The sequence below is a fragment of the Staurois parvus genome, unplaced genomic scaffold, assembly GCF_062004578.1.
Source record: "Staurois parvus isolate SC_StPar_1 unplaced genomic scaffold, SC_StPar_1.0 ptg000011l, whole genome shotgun sequence".
Taxonomy (NCBI): Eukaryota; Metazoa; Chordata; class Amphibia; order Anura; family Ranidae; genus Staurois; species Staurois parvus.
In genome coordinates, this window is record NW_028317807.1 from 18,997,049 (window position 1) to 19,016,644 (window position 19,596).

The 19,596-nt window shown below is 39.8% G+C and overlaps 1 protein-coding gene across 1 annotated transcript; it reads right to left on the minus strand.

The window, feature by feature from the left end:
- Nucleotides 1-4,205: 4,205 nt before the first annotated feature.
- LOC149473813 (gamma-crystallin-3-like) lies at nt 4,206-12,045 on the minus strand. Its single transcript, XM_089671449.1, has 3 exons — nt 12,012-12,045; nt 5,254-5,496; nt 4,206-4,541 (listed from the first exon to the last, which is right to left on the minus strand). Exons 1-3 carry the CDS (start codon nt 12,018-12,020, stop codon nt 4,266-4,268), a joined length of 528 nt encoding a protein of 175 aa, XP_089527575.1. The 5' UTR covers nt 12,021-12,045; the 3' UTR covers nt 4,206-4,265.
- Nucleotides 12,046-19,596: the final 7,551 nt, after the last annotated feature.

Below are 19,596 nucleotides of genomic sequence, written 5' to 3' on the forward strand. Positions count from 1 at the left end.
TAAAATTGTGAATGTGAATTTAGGCCACTTTGTATTCTACTACATTTCCTTGGTGAAAATAACCCAAATCAGTATTTATTATTTAGTCTGTAGGAAAGTTATAGAGTTTACAAACTATGGTATATATATCTGAAAGTAGATCAGTCCTGATGTACTGACTACCTATCTCATTTCTTGAGGTCTGAAAATGCGAGGAGTCCAGGACAATACAAATATCCTCCAAATTTTAGAAAGTAGACAGTCCAAGGTATTTAGTAAGTGGCATGGTGAGTTTTTTGAAATTGTGATTTTTTTGGTCATCCTATAACTGGTGTGACAGTGTTCAGGGGCACTGGCCGGTGACAGCGTGTAAAATAATATTAATAATAATAATAATAATAATAATAATTTGCTTTCAATTACATTTTTTTCTTTTTTCTTTTTCTTTTTCTAACACACTGTGGCCATATTAAAATAATGTTACCATAGTAGTAACATTGTACTATTCTGGAGAAGTGATCAGGATTTTTTTTACACATTATGATTGCTTGTACCAGTGAATTTCACTGGTATAAGCAACAATTTTTACTGAATGAAATTGATTTATTCAGTGTTTACTATTGTGGATAGCTGTGATTGGCCACAGCTGATTACATGGTACAGAAGGGTTGTGATTGGCCCTGTCTGTACCATGTCATCACTCTGACCAATCACAGAGCTCAACAAAATACTACACAATGGATGACATAAATGAATGCCATCCATTGTGAACAATTGTCATGTGATCTACTGTGACTGGTCACAGTGATCACGTGATACTGGTAGAGGCCGGTACACTGATCGGTCATTTGCGGTGTCTGGTGGACAGATCTTGCAGCAGGGCGGCTCATGGGGCACACGCGAGGCGCATTCCGGGAGGACGCCATATGAAGTGGTTAATATGCCTGAACAGCAAATATGCCAAAATGCATACAGTGTATTGCCAGGTTTAAGCCATACAGACAAAAAGCATACAGGATGCAACCAGTAAACTTTGCACACAACCAGCAAATCATCCATTGCAGCCAAAGGGCTAGCCACACAGCCTACCAATCAGTCAGAAAGCTGATTATTTGACATTTTCCACTGAAGTTACCCTCTTGTTATGCAGATTTTCTTCATGTGCTCAGTTTGATTTGTGAAATGTTTTCTGGTTTATTAAAGGTGTTTGGCAGTGAAAACTTCAGGTAAACAAATAAATGCAGTTAAAATATACAATATATACAGAATCTGTTTACCTGATCTGTTTTTAATTCAAAAATATCAAAAAGTAAACAGTAATGCCTAATGCAAAAGGGATCAATGCAGTCAAAGTACTGAATATTAGTGTCAGTAGCAATTTTTCTTCTTAATAGTTAACAATATGTTCAGAATATATTATAATAAATGGTATTTTAATAAACACTACATTAATGGAAATATGCCTCTAATCATATGTAGTTAAAGTGTACAATCTACCATATATAATGTTCCTTATTAATACATGATTTAAATTAATATGACCACGCTGGACCATCAGAATAAATCAGTACCTGCTGCAACAAGTGGATATAATGTACATGATGAAAAAATGATGATCTTCAGAAACTAGAATGTAACCCTGATCTCCTGAAAGTAGTTTGTTGCATGCCAGTCTCCATGTGAAGATTTGGGGACAACCTCATCCACAATTGTTATTCTTAAGCTTTCCAATACATAAAAAACACATTTAAACAGGACAGTACCCATTGAATCTTACAATATCACTTATTTAAAAAAGTCTCATAATACCTGCTCACCTGAAAACATGAAAAAGACCCAAAATCTTCTGGCTGAAACTGAAAACACAAAATATTCATACATATTTCATATTTTCAATATTTATTTTTAGCCCTTTCTACAACAAATAGATTAAGAAAGGACATATATACAAAATCACTATACTTTCCCCTAATTCTTTTCACTGATATAATTGCAGTAGTTATGGGCAGACAAAAGCTGAAAACATGCAGATAGACGAATAAAAATGGAAGCTACCGAATACTTAGCATAGTGTGTAAGTACCGGTAGTCTCTCCCAGTCCCACTCAACTCACCTGGCTCCTCTGTGCAAATGGGACCACACAGTGGGAATCAGAAAGTGAGCATTGAAAGATTAGTGAACTCTCACTCATCATTCTTACTTGTCATTAATATACATGGAAAGATTGAGCTCTGAACATTAGGCTCAGTGCACCAGTGGCAATAGCTGCAAAGCAGAGGCTATCTGTTCTCATCTTCATGGTCTGGAAGCAGAGGAGACGTCAAAAGTACAATAGATGATTAAATATTGCCTGTCGCTGTCACTGTCTCTTTACTATCACATAAGGGGCTTGTAAGCCTCCCTTCTGATAGTATTAATGTGATAATACTATAGATAGACAGCGCCGAGTTTTTTTATATTTTGCTAAAAAAAAACAAACACCTGAAACTTTTGAAAAAAAAACACACTTTTCTTTGTTTCTGTTATGAAAGTTTGCAAATAAATAACATTTCTTCATAAATTTAGGTCAAAATGTATTCTGCTACATTTCTTTGGTGAAAATAATAATAACTTAATTTGTATTATTCACATGTTTCTATTATTTTTTTTATTTATCAGCACACTGTGACCAAAGCAATACAATGTTACCATAGTAACATTGAACTACTCTGGGCAACTGATCAGGATTTTTTTTATTTTTTATGGAGCCCAGTATTAAGGACAAAAAAAAGCTAATTTAGGAGTATATGTGCTATGATGTTGCTGCTGCAAATGTATTGCTAAGCTGGAATGTAAGTTCACAGCTGGAATTGAATAGGAATGTGCTACACATTCCTGTGCAATTTAGTGTGATGCAATTTTAAGGCCATTTATTTGAATGGTCTGAAATTACACTGGATAGCACCAACAGTAGTGCATGCACTACTTTTTAAGATGCACTGTAACTGGATTGCATGGTACTGCGGTACCATGCGATCTGGTGCAGACAAATGCACTGCATTTGTGATCTGAAGTTTAGGTGTTGTTAGGAATCTATGGACACCCACAGCAGATCACACACCCAGTGAGGTTTATTTACTAAATCTGGAGAGTGCAAAATCAGGCTCACTTCTGCATAGAAAACAACCAGCTTCCAGGTTATATTGCCAAAGCTTAATTGAACAAGCTGAAGATAGAAGCTGATTAGTTTCTATGCAGAAATGAGCCTGATTTCGCACTATCCAGCTTTAGTAAATAAACCCCAGCATGTTTGGAACATGCACAGAACACAGGTTTCCCACACAGTGTGTGGGGGTGAACCAGCACTAAAAAAATATTTTATTAATAAACTTTTAATGAAACTTGAACAACACCACATATGTAGGTGGAAAACTATGTTTTCAAATTACTAACAAATCTCAGAGGTTTGACAATAAAGTTTATGAAGAGGACCAGAACAGAGGTCTCAACGCAAGTTTTAATAAGTCCTACAGCAGAAAGAGCACTTGTAAACAAAGATTTTAGAAGATTCTTTGGAGGTAAATCCATCAGCAGCCTAGATAAATTGTATTTAAAGGATATCTGGTTTACTGCAAAGTTGTAAAAAAAATATTAGAAAATCCTGTATACCCGAGTTAGGTCAAAAACATTGATAGAAACAATTTAACTCTCTGCAGAAATATCAACAACTTATATATGAAGGACATTTTTTTCAGGAGAGTAAAAAATATGGGATGTATTGTTTTGCCCATTTGGGGCCAGTGGAGTGGTGCTGCCCCTGAAACACTTTTATCTGATTTTGGTCTGACACTCATTGCTGTATTTTTATGGTTTAAGCTACTGTTGAGTGCCCATTGAGGGAAGCCTTGCTGTTTGGGGGTCACCTCTCTAGAGCTATTGAGCTTATTTGAAGTTTTACTTCATCTGACTACATTTGCAAGTCTAAAAGTTCCCAGTGCCTCTTTGAACATATTGTTCTGGAAAAGGATAGTAAGGTCACCCTTGCCTAGGCACCACAGGTGGAAGTGGGGTTAGGTAAGCATTCTAACTAACTTTTTCTCCACAAATTATTTCTTTTTAATTATAATGCAGTGTTCTGTTCTGGTGAAGGGGGCCCTTGCTAAATGAGTGGACCTTGCATTTTAGGTCCACTATAATAATTTATGGTAACCTATATGCCATAGATCACCTAATAAGCAAAACTCATGCAGGAAAAAATCCCATTTTATTATTTGGCAACAAAAAAAGCTTTAGAGCACTATTTCATTTTAATACAGGTGATGCAGTCTTCTAAAGGATCCAATACGGGCATTTAGAGCTCCCCATTCAGAGTATTTCTTGTATTCTCCAGGTCTCAGATAGTACTGACGTCCTCTGTAGTTGGGTTCTTCATAAAACATCCAATGACCATCATGTACGTTACAAGAGTTAATGTCGTGGTAGCGAAATCTCTCATAGACATGGGGGCAGTCCTCTGTAAATTCCATCATCTGGCCTTTGAAGTCTCCTCTCTCATAAATTCTTAATTTAAAAGGGCCATGGTGCTAAAAAAGGAAAATAAAATATGGATATGAGCTTAACTTCATCAATTTTTTTAAAGCAGTGTATACAAGTTTAGTTTTTTTTATTCAATCAGTGGTTGAACGAAAAAGAAAAAACCTCACAGATCCGCACAGCAACACAAGCAATGTTTTTATACAGGGATCTCCTTCTGCATCTTTGTAATCTGACATAAGGGCCCCCATCCCTAGACTGCAAGCGCTGATCGAATGCTGGTTTTCCAGCAGGACCATTCAACAAAAGCTTGTTGACCAGTTTCTGTTGAACAGAGAGGTACACATGCACTGAATTTCAGCCAGTTCCTGCTGAACCAGCTGATTTGCGATCCATGTATTCACTGCTTAACACTATGCAAAATCTTTGTATTCAATTTATACTGCATTCAGCAGGGTTTTAGTGTTGCATTTTAAGATTTGGTGGTCATCATAATATAACAAAAACATCTATTGTTCTCACCAGGACATATTAGGAAAGGATGTGATGTAACCTGAGCCATGCAGGCCATCAGATTAAAGGGAATCAGGAATGTTTTGATTTGGGCTTTAATGACTTCTGGATGGGTTAAGAATGCCTTTTTTGTGTTGGCACCTCTACATCATTGGTTATATTGACAATAGGACAGATTCAGAACCATTACTGGAGAGAAAGGTAAGTAGAATACTTAGAATTTAAAATATAACTCTATAATGTAAATACCGGAGGTGTCAGGCGACAGGATTTGATGGAATCATTGAAACCCATCCACTGGTGGAAGTCAGGATATTCTCCTCTCCATAGATAATACTGGTGTCCTCTATAGTTGGGGTGTTCATAGAGAATCCAGTTTCCGCTCTCTACACGGATGGAGTTGCAGCGGTTAAAGTAAGAGGACATATCAGTACAATCAGAGCTGCATTCATAGCATCGGCCCTGAAAGTTCCTGTCCTCATAGAAATATATCTGCAAAAAGATGTTAAACTATTATCTATGCTTTATGTAAAGGTTACATTTAAATATAACACACAAACCAATTAAACTACATTTTTAGTACTTTAGTATTAAAACAAATATTGTACATTTATTTCTGTAGAAATGCAAAACCCATTTAATGACACAAGACAATGTCGTGCATTTAGCTATATCAGCAAATCAAATATCATCTTACACTTATCTAACTAAACTACACTGACCAAGAACTATATGTATCTGTGGCTAGTGAATTACAGAACATTGTTAATATTTAAATGATGGTGTACATTTATTAAGCAGAGACAATTTATCTCATTTCAGTTCTCTGCAGTTCTCAGGGAAAAATCTTCTCCTCTGTCCCCCTGTTTATGAAGCGGAGAACATTTGTTCTCAGAAGGAGAAGAGAGGAGAAGTTTTACCTCTGAGAACAGCTGATATCTGTGTAGAAGGGGTAGGGCTGCATGTGATCTTGTGAGATAATTGTGTGATTACAGATCACCTAAATTTAAATAGTGAAACAAAAGTTAAAAAGACCATTACATGAAAATAATAAGCACTGACCACTGGTACTTTTTAATTCACATTTTGGCACTTTCTTTAAATGCGCATTTTAGCATCATTTACGTGCATTTTGACGCTTTTTAACATGCTGTATTTTTTTAACACGCATTTTGACATGGGGTTTTTAATGTGCATTTTGGTGCTTTTCTAAACACACATTTAGGCGCTTTAATGCACATTTTGACACAGGTTATTGTAACTACTTCCTGCCCGGCCTATAGTAAAATGATGGTGGGGCGAACCTCTCGTCCCTCCGGTAGGGCGTAATATGATGTCCTCCCCGGATCACGCTTTGCACATGTCCACAGGGCTGTGGTGAGATCTGTCACCGGCTGTGTACCTCTGACACAGCCGATGACAGATCTGTGTACAGGCCCCGTTGCCAATACCATGTGGCCTGCTGGGACCAATCACAGCAGGTCACATGATAGTTGAATACAGTGGATGGCTTCCTTTCATGCCATCCATTGTATACAAGTGTGTCTAGCTGTGAATGGTCACAGTGATCACATGCACAGGCTGGGCCAATCACAGCCCATCTGTGTCATGTGATTAGCCGTGGTCAGTCACAGCTAATCAGAACAAAAAAAACTGAATGATTCGATTTCATTCAGTTAATTTCTTGCTTATAGCAAATAAATTCTTTGCTATAAGCAATCAAATTGCATAAAAAAAAAAATACTGATCACTTCCCCAAAGTAGTACAATGTTACTATGGTTACATTATACTACTTTGGTCATAGTGTAATATGATAAAAATAATCTTTAAAAAAGAGAAAAAAGTTTAATAAAAAATAAAAATTAATAAAACATTTGAAAAAAAAATCATTTTTTTTTTCGTACTGTCACCAGTCAGTGTCTCTGATCATCGCCACACCAGTTATATGATGATGCTGTACTGCACTAGTGACAGTTAAAATAATTGATTTAAATTCCTCATTTTCTAAAAAATTCTGACAAAAAAATGCAACTTCAAAAAACTTTTTTGGGCCTCAAGAAATTAGATTGGCATTCAGTACTTCAGGATTGATCAATTTTCTGATATACTCCATAGTTTGTGAACTATGTAACTTTCATACAGACTAAATAATAAACACTGATTTTGGTTATTTACACCAAAGAAATGTAGCAGAATACATCTCGGCCTAAATTTATGAAGAACAATTATTTATTTGCAAACTTTTATAACAGAAACAAAGAAACATTTTTTTTTTTCAAAATTGTTGGTCTTTTTTTGTTTATTTAGCAAAAAATAAAAGCCCCAGTGAAGATTAAATACCACCAAAAGAAAGCTCTAGTTGTCTGAACAAAATAATAACATTTTAGTTTGGGTACAATGTTGTATGACCACGCAATTGTCATTCAAAGTGTGAGAGTGCTGAAACCTGAAAATTGGCCTGGGCAGGAAGGGGGTAAAAGTGCCCGGTATGGAAGTGGTTAACATGCATTTTGGTGTGGTTTATAACGCACATTTTGTCACTTTTCCTAACAGGTATTTTGGCACTTTTTTTAAAGTGCATTTTGATTTGGTTTTCATGCATATTTTGGCAAACTGCATATCTGCTAGCCACTTTTGGCTGCCATTAACAAATAATGGCACCGCAAACATGACATGCATTTTGCATGCGTTTCCAGAACACACACAAAAACACAGGTAAAAAATTAGCCAAAATACATGTTAAAAAAGCACCAAAATGCACATAAACTTTTCAACTCATTTTTTTAAAAATGTGTGTTAAAAAAAGCAGCAAATGTTTGTTAAAAACTGCAACAAAAATGTGCATTAAAAAAGCCCAAAAAAGCCAAACGGAACCTTTTTTGGGCATAGAGTGTTGTGTGTTTTTTCAATGTGCATTTTGGTGCATTGATAGCATATTTGTATATATAACAATGAATGGCACCCAAAAGCGCACTGCATATTTTAACACAATTTTACCACAATTTGCAATTGCGGCAAGAATTGGGCAATTCTGCCAACAATTCTGCATTGCTCAGGTGTGAATGCGTTCCAAACGACAATACACCATACTGTGTGTGTGTGTGTGTGTATATATATATATATATATATATATATATATATATATATATACAGTCAGGTCCATAAATATTGGGACATGGACACAATTCTAATATTTTTGGCTCTATACACCACCACAATGGATTTGAAATGAAACGAACAAGATGTGTTTTAACTGCAGACTGTCAGCTTTAATTTGAGGGTATTTCCAAATCAGGTGAACGGTGTAGGAATTACAATAGTTTGCATATGTGCCTCCCACTTGTTAAGGGACCAAAAGTAATGGGACAATTGGCTTCTCAGCTGTTCCATGGCCAGGTGTGTGTTATTCCCTCATTATCCCAATGAGCAGATAAAAGGTCCAGAGTTCATTTCAAGTGTGCTATTTGCATTTGGAATCTGTTGCTGTCAACTCTCAAGATGAGATCCAAAGAGCTGTCACTATCAGTGAAGCAAACCATCATTAGGCTGAAAAAACAAAACAAACCCATCAGAGAGATAACAAAACATTAGGCGTGGCCAAAACAACAGTTTGGAACATTCTTAAAAAGAAGGAACGCACCGGTGAGCTCAGCAACACCAAAAGACCCGGAAGACCATGGGAAACAACTGTGGTGGATGACCGAAGAATTCTTTCCCTGGTAAAGAAAACACCCTTCACAACAGTTGGCCAGATCAAGAACACTCTCCAGGAGGTAGGTGTATGTGTGTCAAAGTCAACAATCAAGAGAAGACTTCACCAGAGTGAATACAGAGGGTTCACCACAAGATGGAAACCATTGGTGAGCCTCAAAAACAGGAAGGCCAGATTAGAGTTTGCCAAACGACATGTAAAAAAGCCTTCACAGTTCTGGAACAACATCCTATGGACAGATGAGACCAAGATCAACTTGTACCAGAGTGATGGGAAGAGAAGAGTATGGAGAAGGAAAGGAACTGCTCATGATCCTAAGCATACCACCTCATCAGTGAAGCATGGTGGTGGTAGTGTCATGGCGTGGGCATGTATGGCTGCCAATGGAACTGCTTCTCTTGTATTTATTGATGATGTGACTGCTGACAAAAGCAGCAGGATGAATTCTGAAGTGTTTAGGGCAATATTATCTGCTCATATTCAGCCAAATGCTTCACAACTCATTGGACGCCGCTTCACAGTGCAGATGGACAATGACCCAAAGCAGACTGCAAAAGCAACCAAAGAGTTTTTTAAGGGAAAGAAGTGGAATGTTATGCAATGGCCAAGTCAATCACCTGACCTGAGTCCGACTGAGCATGCATTTCACTTGCTGAAGACAAAACTGAAGGGAAAATGCCCCAAGAACAAGCAGGAACTGAAGACAGTTGCAGGAGAGGCCTGGCAGCGCATCACCAGGGATGAAACCCAGCGTCTGGTGATGTCTATGCGTTCCAGACTTCAGGCTGTAATTGACTGCAAAGGATTTGCGACCAAGTATTAAAAAGTGAATGTTTGATTTATGATTATTATTCTGTCCCATTACTTTTGGTCCCTTAACAAGTGGGAGGCACATATGCAAAGTGTTGTAATTCCTACACATTTCACCTGATTTGGATGTAAATACCCTCAAATTAAAGCTGACAGTCTGCAGTTAAAGCACATCTTGTTTGTTTCATTTCAAATCCATTGTGGTGGTGTGTAGAGCCAAAAATGTTAGAATTGTGTCCATGTCCCAATATTTATGGACCTGACTGTATATATATATATATATAGAAGTATATATATATATATATATATATATATATATATATATATATATATATATACTGTACACTATATATAAAACAGCTCTGGGCTGGAGAATCTGGGACAGAGATGTTTTTACAGAGATGGTCAATGAGTTCTTCAGATCTCACCTTCATAAACTGGCCATCTCTATAAAAGTAAACGATATAAGGGTGTGTCCTATGATGAGAAGTGATGAAAATGTTCTCCGCTCTTCACCTCAGCTTCATAAACTGGCACACCTGAGAGATCAGCTGTGATAATCAGGATCTCATCTTTTCTCTCTTTCATAAATAGACACCTGTGGTGTCCTTTTATGAAACAGAGATCAGCGGCGATCCTGAGGATTGTTGCTGATCTCCGATCATTAGTGGTTTAGGAAACAGAGATGATCAGCGGAGAACATGTTCTCCGCTGATCATCTCCGCACACAGATGGCCAGTGTATGAAGGAGCAATGTCAGCCCTTCACTGGCAATCTGTGTTCTCCCTCCAGATTCTCCAGCCAGAGTAATTTACCGTTGCTTAGTAAACGGTGTTTGACTGATCTCTTGCTGTAATCTCGCGATATTATAGCTTTCAAAGCATTTGTAGATCGCTTCTCCCTTTATTCAGAGAAGCGATCTACTCCGCTTCATAAGAAGGCATTCAGGGGAGAACTCTCTCCTCTGAGAATGCCGGAGAACTGAGCAGCGGTCATTTACTGCTGTATGATAAAAGGACACCTATGTACATTATGTCCTGAGAAAAACACAGGTGCTATAAGAAGCTAGACTATAATTTGCATTATACATTTAATTTTATGCAGTTAAAAGAGAAAAAATTTAATTTATAGTCTCTCTTTTTGTAGTAAGCACTTATCTTAATATAGAATATGCATTGTCTATATTGCCAAAAGTATTGGGACGTCTGCCTTTACACACACATGAACTGTAATGGCATCCCAGTCTTAGTCCATAGGGTCCAATATTGAGTTGGCCCACCCTTTGCAGCTATAACAGCTTCAACTCTTCTAGAAAGGCTGTCCACAAGGTTTAGGAGTGTATCTATGGGGATGTTTGACCAGAAGCGCATTTGTGAGGTCAGGCACTGATGTCAGACGAGAAGGCCTGGCTCGCAGTCTCCGCTCTAATTCATCCCAAAGGTGTTCTATCAGGCTCTGTGCAGTCCAGTCAAGTTCCTCCACCTGAAACTCTATCATCCATGTTTTTATGGACCTTGCTGTGTACACTGGTGCGCAGTCATGTTGGAACAGGAAAGGGGCATTTCCAAACTGTTCTCACAAAGTTGGGAGCATGAATTTGTCCAAAATGTCTTGATATGCTGACACCTTAGGAGTCCCCCTCACTAGAACTAAGGGGCCAAGCCCAACCCCTGAAAAACAACCCCACACCATAATCCACCCTCCACCAAACTTTACACTTGGCACAATGCAGTCAGGCAAGTACTGTTCTTCTGGCAACTGACAAATTCAGACATGCCCATCCAATTGTCAGACAGAGAAGCATGATTCGTCACTCTAGAGAGCATGTCTCCACTGCTCTAGAGTCCAGTGGCGGCATGTATTACACCACTGCTTTCAACTCTTTGCATTGCACTTGGTGATGTAAGGCTTGGATGCAGCTGCTCAGCCATGAAAACTCATTCCATGAAGCTCTCTATGCACTGTTGTTGTGCTAATCTGAAGGCCACATGAAGTTTGGAGGTCTTTAGCTATTGACTCTGCAGACAGTTGGTGACTTCTGAACACTGTGTGCTTCAGCAGGCGCTGTCCCCGCTCTCTCATTTTATGTGGCCTACCACATTGTGGCTGAGTTGCTGTTGCTTTCACTTTGTTAAAATACCACTAGAAGTTGACCGTGGAATATTTAGCAGCAAGGAAATTTCATGGATAGACTTATTGCACAGGTGGCAACCTATCACGGTACCACACTTGAATTCCCTGAGCTCCTGGGAGCAATCCATTCTTTCACAAATGTTTGTAGAAGCAATCTGCATGCCTAGGTGCTTGATTTTATACACCTGTGGCCATGGAGGTGATTGGAACACCTGAATGCAATGATTTGGAGGGGTGTCCCAATACTTTTGGCATTATAGTATATATATATTCTCAAACATTTTCTCTTACCATGATATCTATAAAAATAATGAAATTCCTAATAATTAGCTCAGCAAAAAAGCCACTCACCTTCCCCATTTTGATCTAGTACTGAGAGCGTGAAACACTACTTGATCAGGTACAGAGGGGCCCCATTTATATAGATCTGTAATGCTGATGAATGCATACTGTACATTTGAAACAATTGTGACCTTTCTGTCCACTAAGGAAAATGTATAGCTGTTGTCTGTCCCTTGTATATATTGTTGTTTAGTTATGCCAGAAGCTACAGCCCATTGTTACACATATAGAAAAAAGAGCTGTCTAATGATCAGCAGACAATGCTGGAACATTAATATATAGCATGGCACAAATTTTAAGCATAAATTTTCTTCAGGAAAAAAAACATATAGAAGTAATTCGTCAGATGACTTCAAATGATAACCCCACTTTAGGTAAATAAAAAATTGAAACAACACGTTAAATTTCTACATGTCTTTAAGTGATTTAATGTTAAAAATAAATATAATAATGAAATGTAGTTCTCTAGTTCTGCCTAAAGTTAGTTATGTTTAGGATTAGAAAAAATGTAAACATAACTTTTTTGCATAGAAGAATTCTGTACACATTTTGTGTAAAAAAAAAAAAAAGAAAGAAACACCATTTCCTGTGTATGTATTGGTAATTTTCTCAGTGCTGTTTCCATCAGTTTTCTCTGTTGATTATTTAACCAACTCCCACCCACCGTATAGGCAAATGATGGAGCTTTCTCATTCTGGGAGGACATCATATGGTGTCCTCCCACTCTAGCTGATCATGCACTCACGCACGCCCACAGGGGCACACGGCGTGGTGATCGCTGGTAAACTGTGTCCCTTTGACACAGCCCATCATTGACTGAGGTAAAGAGCCATTGGCAGCTGCTTTTTACAATATGATAGACTGTGTCAAATCACAGCCGATCACAAATGTAACACAGAGCGATAACTCGCTGTTACTAGCTTCCTCTCCTCACACACAGATCTTGTGTAAGGAGAGGAATCTTCTAACAGTGAGTTACCATTCTGTACACAGCAGAGTGCACAAACACACAGCCAAAGTGCCCCTGTCACAGTGCCTGCCATCAGTGTACCTGTCCCCCATCAGTGTACTTGTCTCCCATCAGTGTACCTGTCGCACATCAGTGTGTCACCCAAAAGTGCACCTTTCGCCCATCAGTGTACTTGTCGCCCATCAGTGCACCTGTCGCCCATCAGTGTACTTGCTCCCATCAGTGCACCTGTCTCCCGTCAGTGTACCTTTCACTCATCAGTGCCTATCTGTGTACCTGTCATCCATTAGTGCACCTGTTGCCCATCAGTGTACCTGTCGCCCATCAGTGCCCATCAGTGTACCTGTTGCCCATCGTTGCCCATCGGCAGTGCACCTGTTGCACATCATCCATTAGTGCCACCATTAGCAGAGTACCTGTCACACAGCCACCATCAGCAGTGTACCCATCACACAGCAGCCATCAGCAGTCTACCTGTCCCAGTGCCAGCCATATCAAAAAAATATTTACACCAGTGAGGAGGCTTTCAAAATCCTCAGTAGGATGGATGAGAGCAGCGGGGAGCTCTCACTCTCCAATTCCGATTCAGTGTATGAACCCATTGAAAGTAGTAGATAAGCGACTGGATTGGAGAAGAAAGGGTCCCTCCTAAAAGGATATGGTGCTCTCAAAACCAGGCAACCACAAGCACCCCAGTGGTCCCCAGTGGTCAATCAGAAAACACCAATGGTGCTAGACTCATGGATGAAAGGCCCACTACCAGCACTGGATTATCTCATCAAACCCCAAGAATCAGGGCCCAAACATACCTCCCAGACACTCTTGCCAACCCATTATGGCTGCTCTCCAACTCAGGAACAGCAAGCATTCCCCCTTTCACCGCATAGCCAGGTGTGTAGGCCAACACTGAAAGTTTTCCAGAAATTGATTTTCTAAATTTATATTTGCCCGACAGTTATTTATTTATTGTGGACTAGACAAACTTTTTTGCCCAACAATTCAAAACTAACAAACCTAGTTCATACTATGCCCCTCCATTTGAATGGAGACCTCTTACATTGGAGTAATTAAAATAATTTGTAGGCCTCACCCTTGACATGGGGCTTTCAAAAACAAATGAAGGACATGCTTCCCAACACCACACACCCAATCCACCACATTCCCATTTATTCTGCTGTAATGCCCAGGTCATGCTATGAGATGGTCATGTAAATCCGTAATTTCAGTGACAATACCCAGTGCCCTCCCCGAGATCATCCCAACTATGACAAATTATACAAAATTCAGCCACTTCTTAATTTTTTTTTCATAAAGGTTTGCTGAACTTTATGTCCCTGACCAAAACGTATGTGTGGATGAATCTCTTGTCCACTTCACTGGCTGGCTCAGAATCAAGCAATATATTCCAAGTAAAAGGGACAGATATGGTTTAAAGCTCTACAAGCTTTGTGAAAGAGCCACTGGATATTTGTATGCATTCCGCATGTACAAAGGCAAAGATTCCCAACTCCATGGGAAAAAGGAATCACATAACAACTAAAGCACTGCAAATATATTTGACTACACCAGAAAGAATTCCCCTTGGACTTTTTACTGCAGCATAAGTATTTAAAAAAAAAGTCACAAAATAGTAGTAAAAGAAATTACATCTTTATTTGTGCACTAATCATAGAAAATACTTAAAATATGAGCTCCGGTTCATAAAAAAATTAAAAATTATTACAGAGACACCATGTTCGGCAGCAAACTTATAACAGTTTTACCAAAGAATTTCATATATAATATTTTTGCCTCTATGAAAACCCCAAAGCATTTCGATATGCAACTCTACAATCTTCCTCAGGGGGATCAGGGATTGTCTGAATTAGAAAATACATACATGTTAAATCAACACCATTATATATTAACATATAGAACCAAACTACACTTCGGAAAAATTACCAACCAAGGGTCAAAGTTCCCGCCATCAAATAGGTAATGAGGTCACCTCATGGCCATCTCAGCATTCAGGGAGGGAAGTGTTCTCCAGCTAGTATGATGTCTCCACCATAATGTGTGGTGTGATGATGTCACATGCACGAACAACGTCGCCATGCAGCTTTACCACGCAATGGGGTAGCACATGCACATGTGCATGAGCATCCCTGCCCAGAAACGGCCACAGAACACCGCAAGCATGGACGTTCAGGTTTTCTTAGAGGCAAAAATATTATACATGAAATACTTTTGTAAAATTGTCATATGTTTTTTGCCGAAAAGGGTGTCTCTATAATAATGGGATTTTTTACATACCAGAGCTCATGCTTTAAGTATTTTCTGTGATTGGTGTACAAATAAAGATGTAATTTCTTTTAATACTATTTTGTGACTTTTTTTTTAATTTTATGCTGCAGTAAAAAAGTCTTGTGTAGTCAAGATTCCCAGCTCCAGCCCCCTGATTGCCCAACCTACACAAGTAGAAAAGTTGTGCGGGACCTGGCTGTTCCACATTTCCAAAAAGTTTATCACATCTACCTAGACAATTTCTATACCAGTCTGCCTCTTATCCATGAAAAAAACTTGGCCTGCGGTACCTCCCGAACACACTTTAAGGGCTTCCCACAAGCTCTAGTGAACACCAGGCTACAAAAGGGGAATCAGCAAGTCTAAGAAACGACAAAGTGCTGGCCCTGTAGTGGAAGGATAAGAGAGACATTTACATCCTGTCCACCATCCACAATGACACCTTATCTCCTTATGTAATCCCAGACAGACTGGATGATGTTGAAATCAGGGCTCTGTGGGGGCCAAGCCATCACTTTCAGGACTCCTTTTTCTTGTGTACACTAAAGACAGTTCTTAATGAATAAATTAGGGGCCAATCACACACCACAATGATAGTATGGCATGATGGATAGGTATCTGCATATATTTCTCAGCTTTGAGGACATCATTGATCCTGACCAAATCTTCAACTCCAAATCTTCAGCTCCATTTGCAGAAATGCAGCCCCAAACTTGCAAGGAACCTCCACCATGCTTCTGTTACCTGCAGACACTCATTATTGTACTGCTCTCCAGCCCTTTGCAAACAAACTGCCTTCTACCACAGCCAAATAGTTCAAATTTTGACTCGTCAGTCCAGAACATCTGCTGGCATTTTCTGCACCCCGGTTCCTATGTTTTCATACATAGGACATGGAAACAAGGCCTAAGCAACTCAACTATGCATGAAAACTGGCAAGCAAAAAAATGACAGCAGATGCTGTGGTCCAATGCATCAAAATATGATATATTTAGCCGTAACAAAAAGCAGGTAGTTTGCCAAAGGGCTGGAGTGCGGTACAATAATGAGTGTCTGCTGGCAATAATGAAGCATAGTGGAGATTCTATGGAAGTTTGGGGCTGCATTTCTGCAAGTGGAGTTGGAGATTTGCTCAAGATCAAAGGTGTCTTCAATGCTGAGAGATACAGGCAGATAATTATCCATCATGCCATACCATCAGAGAGGCGTGTGATTGTTCCAAGTTTATTCCTCAGCAGGAAAATGACCCCAAACATACAGCCAATGTGATTAAGAACTATCTCCAGTGTAAACAAGAATAAGAGTCCTGGTAGTGATGGTTTGGCCCCCATATAGCCCTGATCTCAAAATCATCATGTCTGTCTGGGACTACATGAAAAAACAAGGAGTTGCGGCAGCCTACAGCCATAGAAGATCTTTGGTTAGTTCTCCAAGTTGTTTGGAACAACCTACCTTCCGGGTTCCTTCAGAAACTGTATGCAAGTGTACCTACAAGAATTCATGCTGTTTTGAAGGTAGATGGTGGTCACACCAAATATTGATTTGATTCCTCTTCTGTTCAATTACTTTCCATTTTGTTAATGAATAAAAATAAATTATTAACACTTCTGTTTCTGAAAGCATTCCTTATTGACAGCATTATATATTTATATATATATATATATATATATATATATTCTCTCTAAAGTTCCTCAAAGAATAGGTGGAAGAACTACTCACCCCCTTGCCTCTAGGTCAGGGTGTTCACCACCTCCTACCCACTCCTAGCACAGCCTCTTGTCTTAGCCGCCCCCTCCTCCTAGCATTGCTCTGCATCTGCCTGAGCTACATGCAAACAGCCTATAGAAGTAGATGCATGTCAAAATCTGGATCATCTGCACAGCCCTGTGTGCACACAATCCGCATTTGCGGCTGCGCAGCTATCAAATTTTGACATGTGGCTGTGTCATTGCAGCTGCTGCATCTGCGCCCGCTTCTGTAGTTTGTTTCTGCATCCACCCTGAGCTGCATGCAGACAAAGTCAGCCTGCACACAGGACGGGTTCCAATGCCCATCTGAATGAGGCTTTAATTGCAAAATTTCTCATGGATGCACTTCATATTGTTGGGCTCTACTATTCTGTGCCTGGTGGGTGAAAGAGAAGTTGAGGGCTCATGCGCATAGGCCCTCTGAGCCATAAAGTGTAAATACCAGGCATATCTTTGCCATAGGTCTCATATATAGTTGGCTGCCAACAGCCTGCAGAAATCAATACCAGAATGATATACGCAGCAGCTGTATTCATATTTACATATCCCTGCAGTAATTACATACAGGGACAAATACCTACAGGGATTGCAGAGCATATGTCCCTATACAAATCAATCACAAAACTCAAGTACCACTGGGGATACGCATTAATAAATGGGAACTGCTGCTGTGTGTTGCACCTTGGCATTGATTTCTACTAGCTGAATGCAAGACCTGTTATTTGCTAACACAGAAACATGCCCAGTTTTTATACAGTACAGCTCCAAGTTCCCATGTAAATGAGCCATTAGAGTACATCTTTGCATTAATGATAACCCCCACTGACTATGGGACTTATAAGACACAATAGTAACAATAGTTACATCAGCAGCAAGAATATATACCCCGGCAACAACAGTAGATGTATGAGCAACAATAGATAGCAATAATAGTTACCTCAACAGCAAGAATATGTACCTCGGCAACAACAGTAGATGTATGAGCAACAATAGATAGCAATAATAGTTACCTCAGCAGCAAGAATATATACCCCGGCAACAACAGTAGATGAATGAGCAACAATAGATAGCAATAATAGTTACCCCAGCAGCAACACTAATTAGCCAAGCATCAAGAAAAGATAGCCCAGCAGCAACAATAGATACCCCAGCAGCAATAATCTGCCCCTAGCAGCAACGATAGATCCCCATACCGTTACTCAGCAGCAACAATAGATCCATATTCTCTATTTAACATGAACAATTAGTTATCGGGAAACTGTGCACTCAGCCAGGAGGATCAAGGACACTAGGAGTGGATACAGGCAGCAAACCTACAGGCAGCAGAACTCTCACTCTCTGCAGCCTGTTACTGGCTAAACTGCACAATTTGTGGCTGACAATTACTTTATATTCCAAATAAATTATATATTTTCTGAAAGCAGGGGGGCTGCAGATTAGATGCCAGGCAGAAGTGGATTTGGTGGACCGGAGGGTGCAGGAAGCCGAATCCAGTTATGTGCTCAATCCAGGTTCTATTAGTCATCACGACTTACAACTGGCTATTAGGGACTCTTTATTGTTATGTACTGCGGCCTCCAGGAAGGCTATGCTGCATCAAAAACAATGTATTTTTGAACAGGGTGATAAAGCGGGCCGCCTACTAGCTTGGTTGGCTAGGGAACAATCCGCCCTTTCCAATATTACCCTCATACAGGCCAAAGACGGTTTCAGAATCCTTGATCCACTTTCCATCAACCGGTGTTTTTCCAACTATTATGCAAATTTGTATTCCTCCAAAGCTGCCTTCACGCCACAGGATTTGTCCCGCTATCTGCATCATGTTGACCTGCAATCTCTCTCTGCTGTCCAGAGGGAGCGGTTGGAGGCACCGATTTCCTTGGAGGAGATCCAGCAGGCGATTGGCGCTCTTCATTCTGGCAAGACGCTGGGCCCGGATGGCTTTTCAATTGAATTCTATAAAACGTACATTGAGCAAATGGCTCCCCGTTTTCAAACAATTTTTAACGCACTACTTGAGACAGGAACTCTTCCCTCAGATATGCTTCAAGCGGTGATAGTGGTGATTTTGAAGCCCAGGAAGGACCTGACTCACTGCTCCTCCTATCGGCCGATCTCCCTGCTAAATACTGATGCAAAAGTACTCGCTAAGGTGCTGGCTGGGAGACTCGGTTATCTCTGCGGTGGTGCACCATGACAAGACGGGTTTTATGCCAGGGAAGGGTATGGATATTAACATACGGAGACTGCTCGTCCATATTTTTGCGGCTTGCGACAGGGATGACCCTTCGATTAAGTTGAGTGGTAGTATCTATGGGAAACTCTGCTCCGCTTTGGATTTGGCCCTCACTTCATTTCGTGGATCAGGTGTCTGTAAAGTGCGTCGCTTTCCAGAGTACGTACTAATAATATCCTTTCCCCCTGTCATGTACCTGATTGGAGACTGAAATGACGAGGTCGGCCTCACTTGCGTCACTAGCCCTGACCCCACTGGAATTGGAACAGAGGGTGTCTAGGGACCAGGGGGACAAGAGCGCCAGCAGATGTTGTTTGCAGCTCTTGCAGTTGGAGACTTTGGAAGACTGGTGAACCT

Excerpts from the sequence above, each read along its gene's own strand:
- LOC149473813 (XM_089671449.1), bottom strand. Across the intron at positions 4,542-5,253 it reads CCTGTCGCCTGACACCTCCG|CACCATGGCCCTTTTAAATT; the intron begins GTATTTACATTA and ends TTCCTTTTTTAG.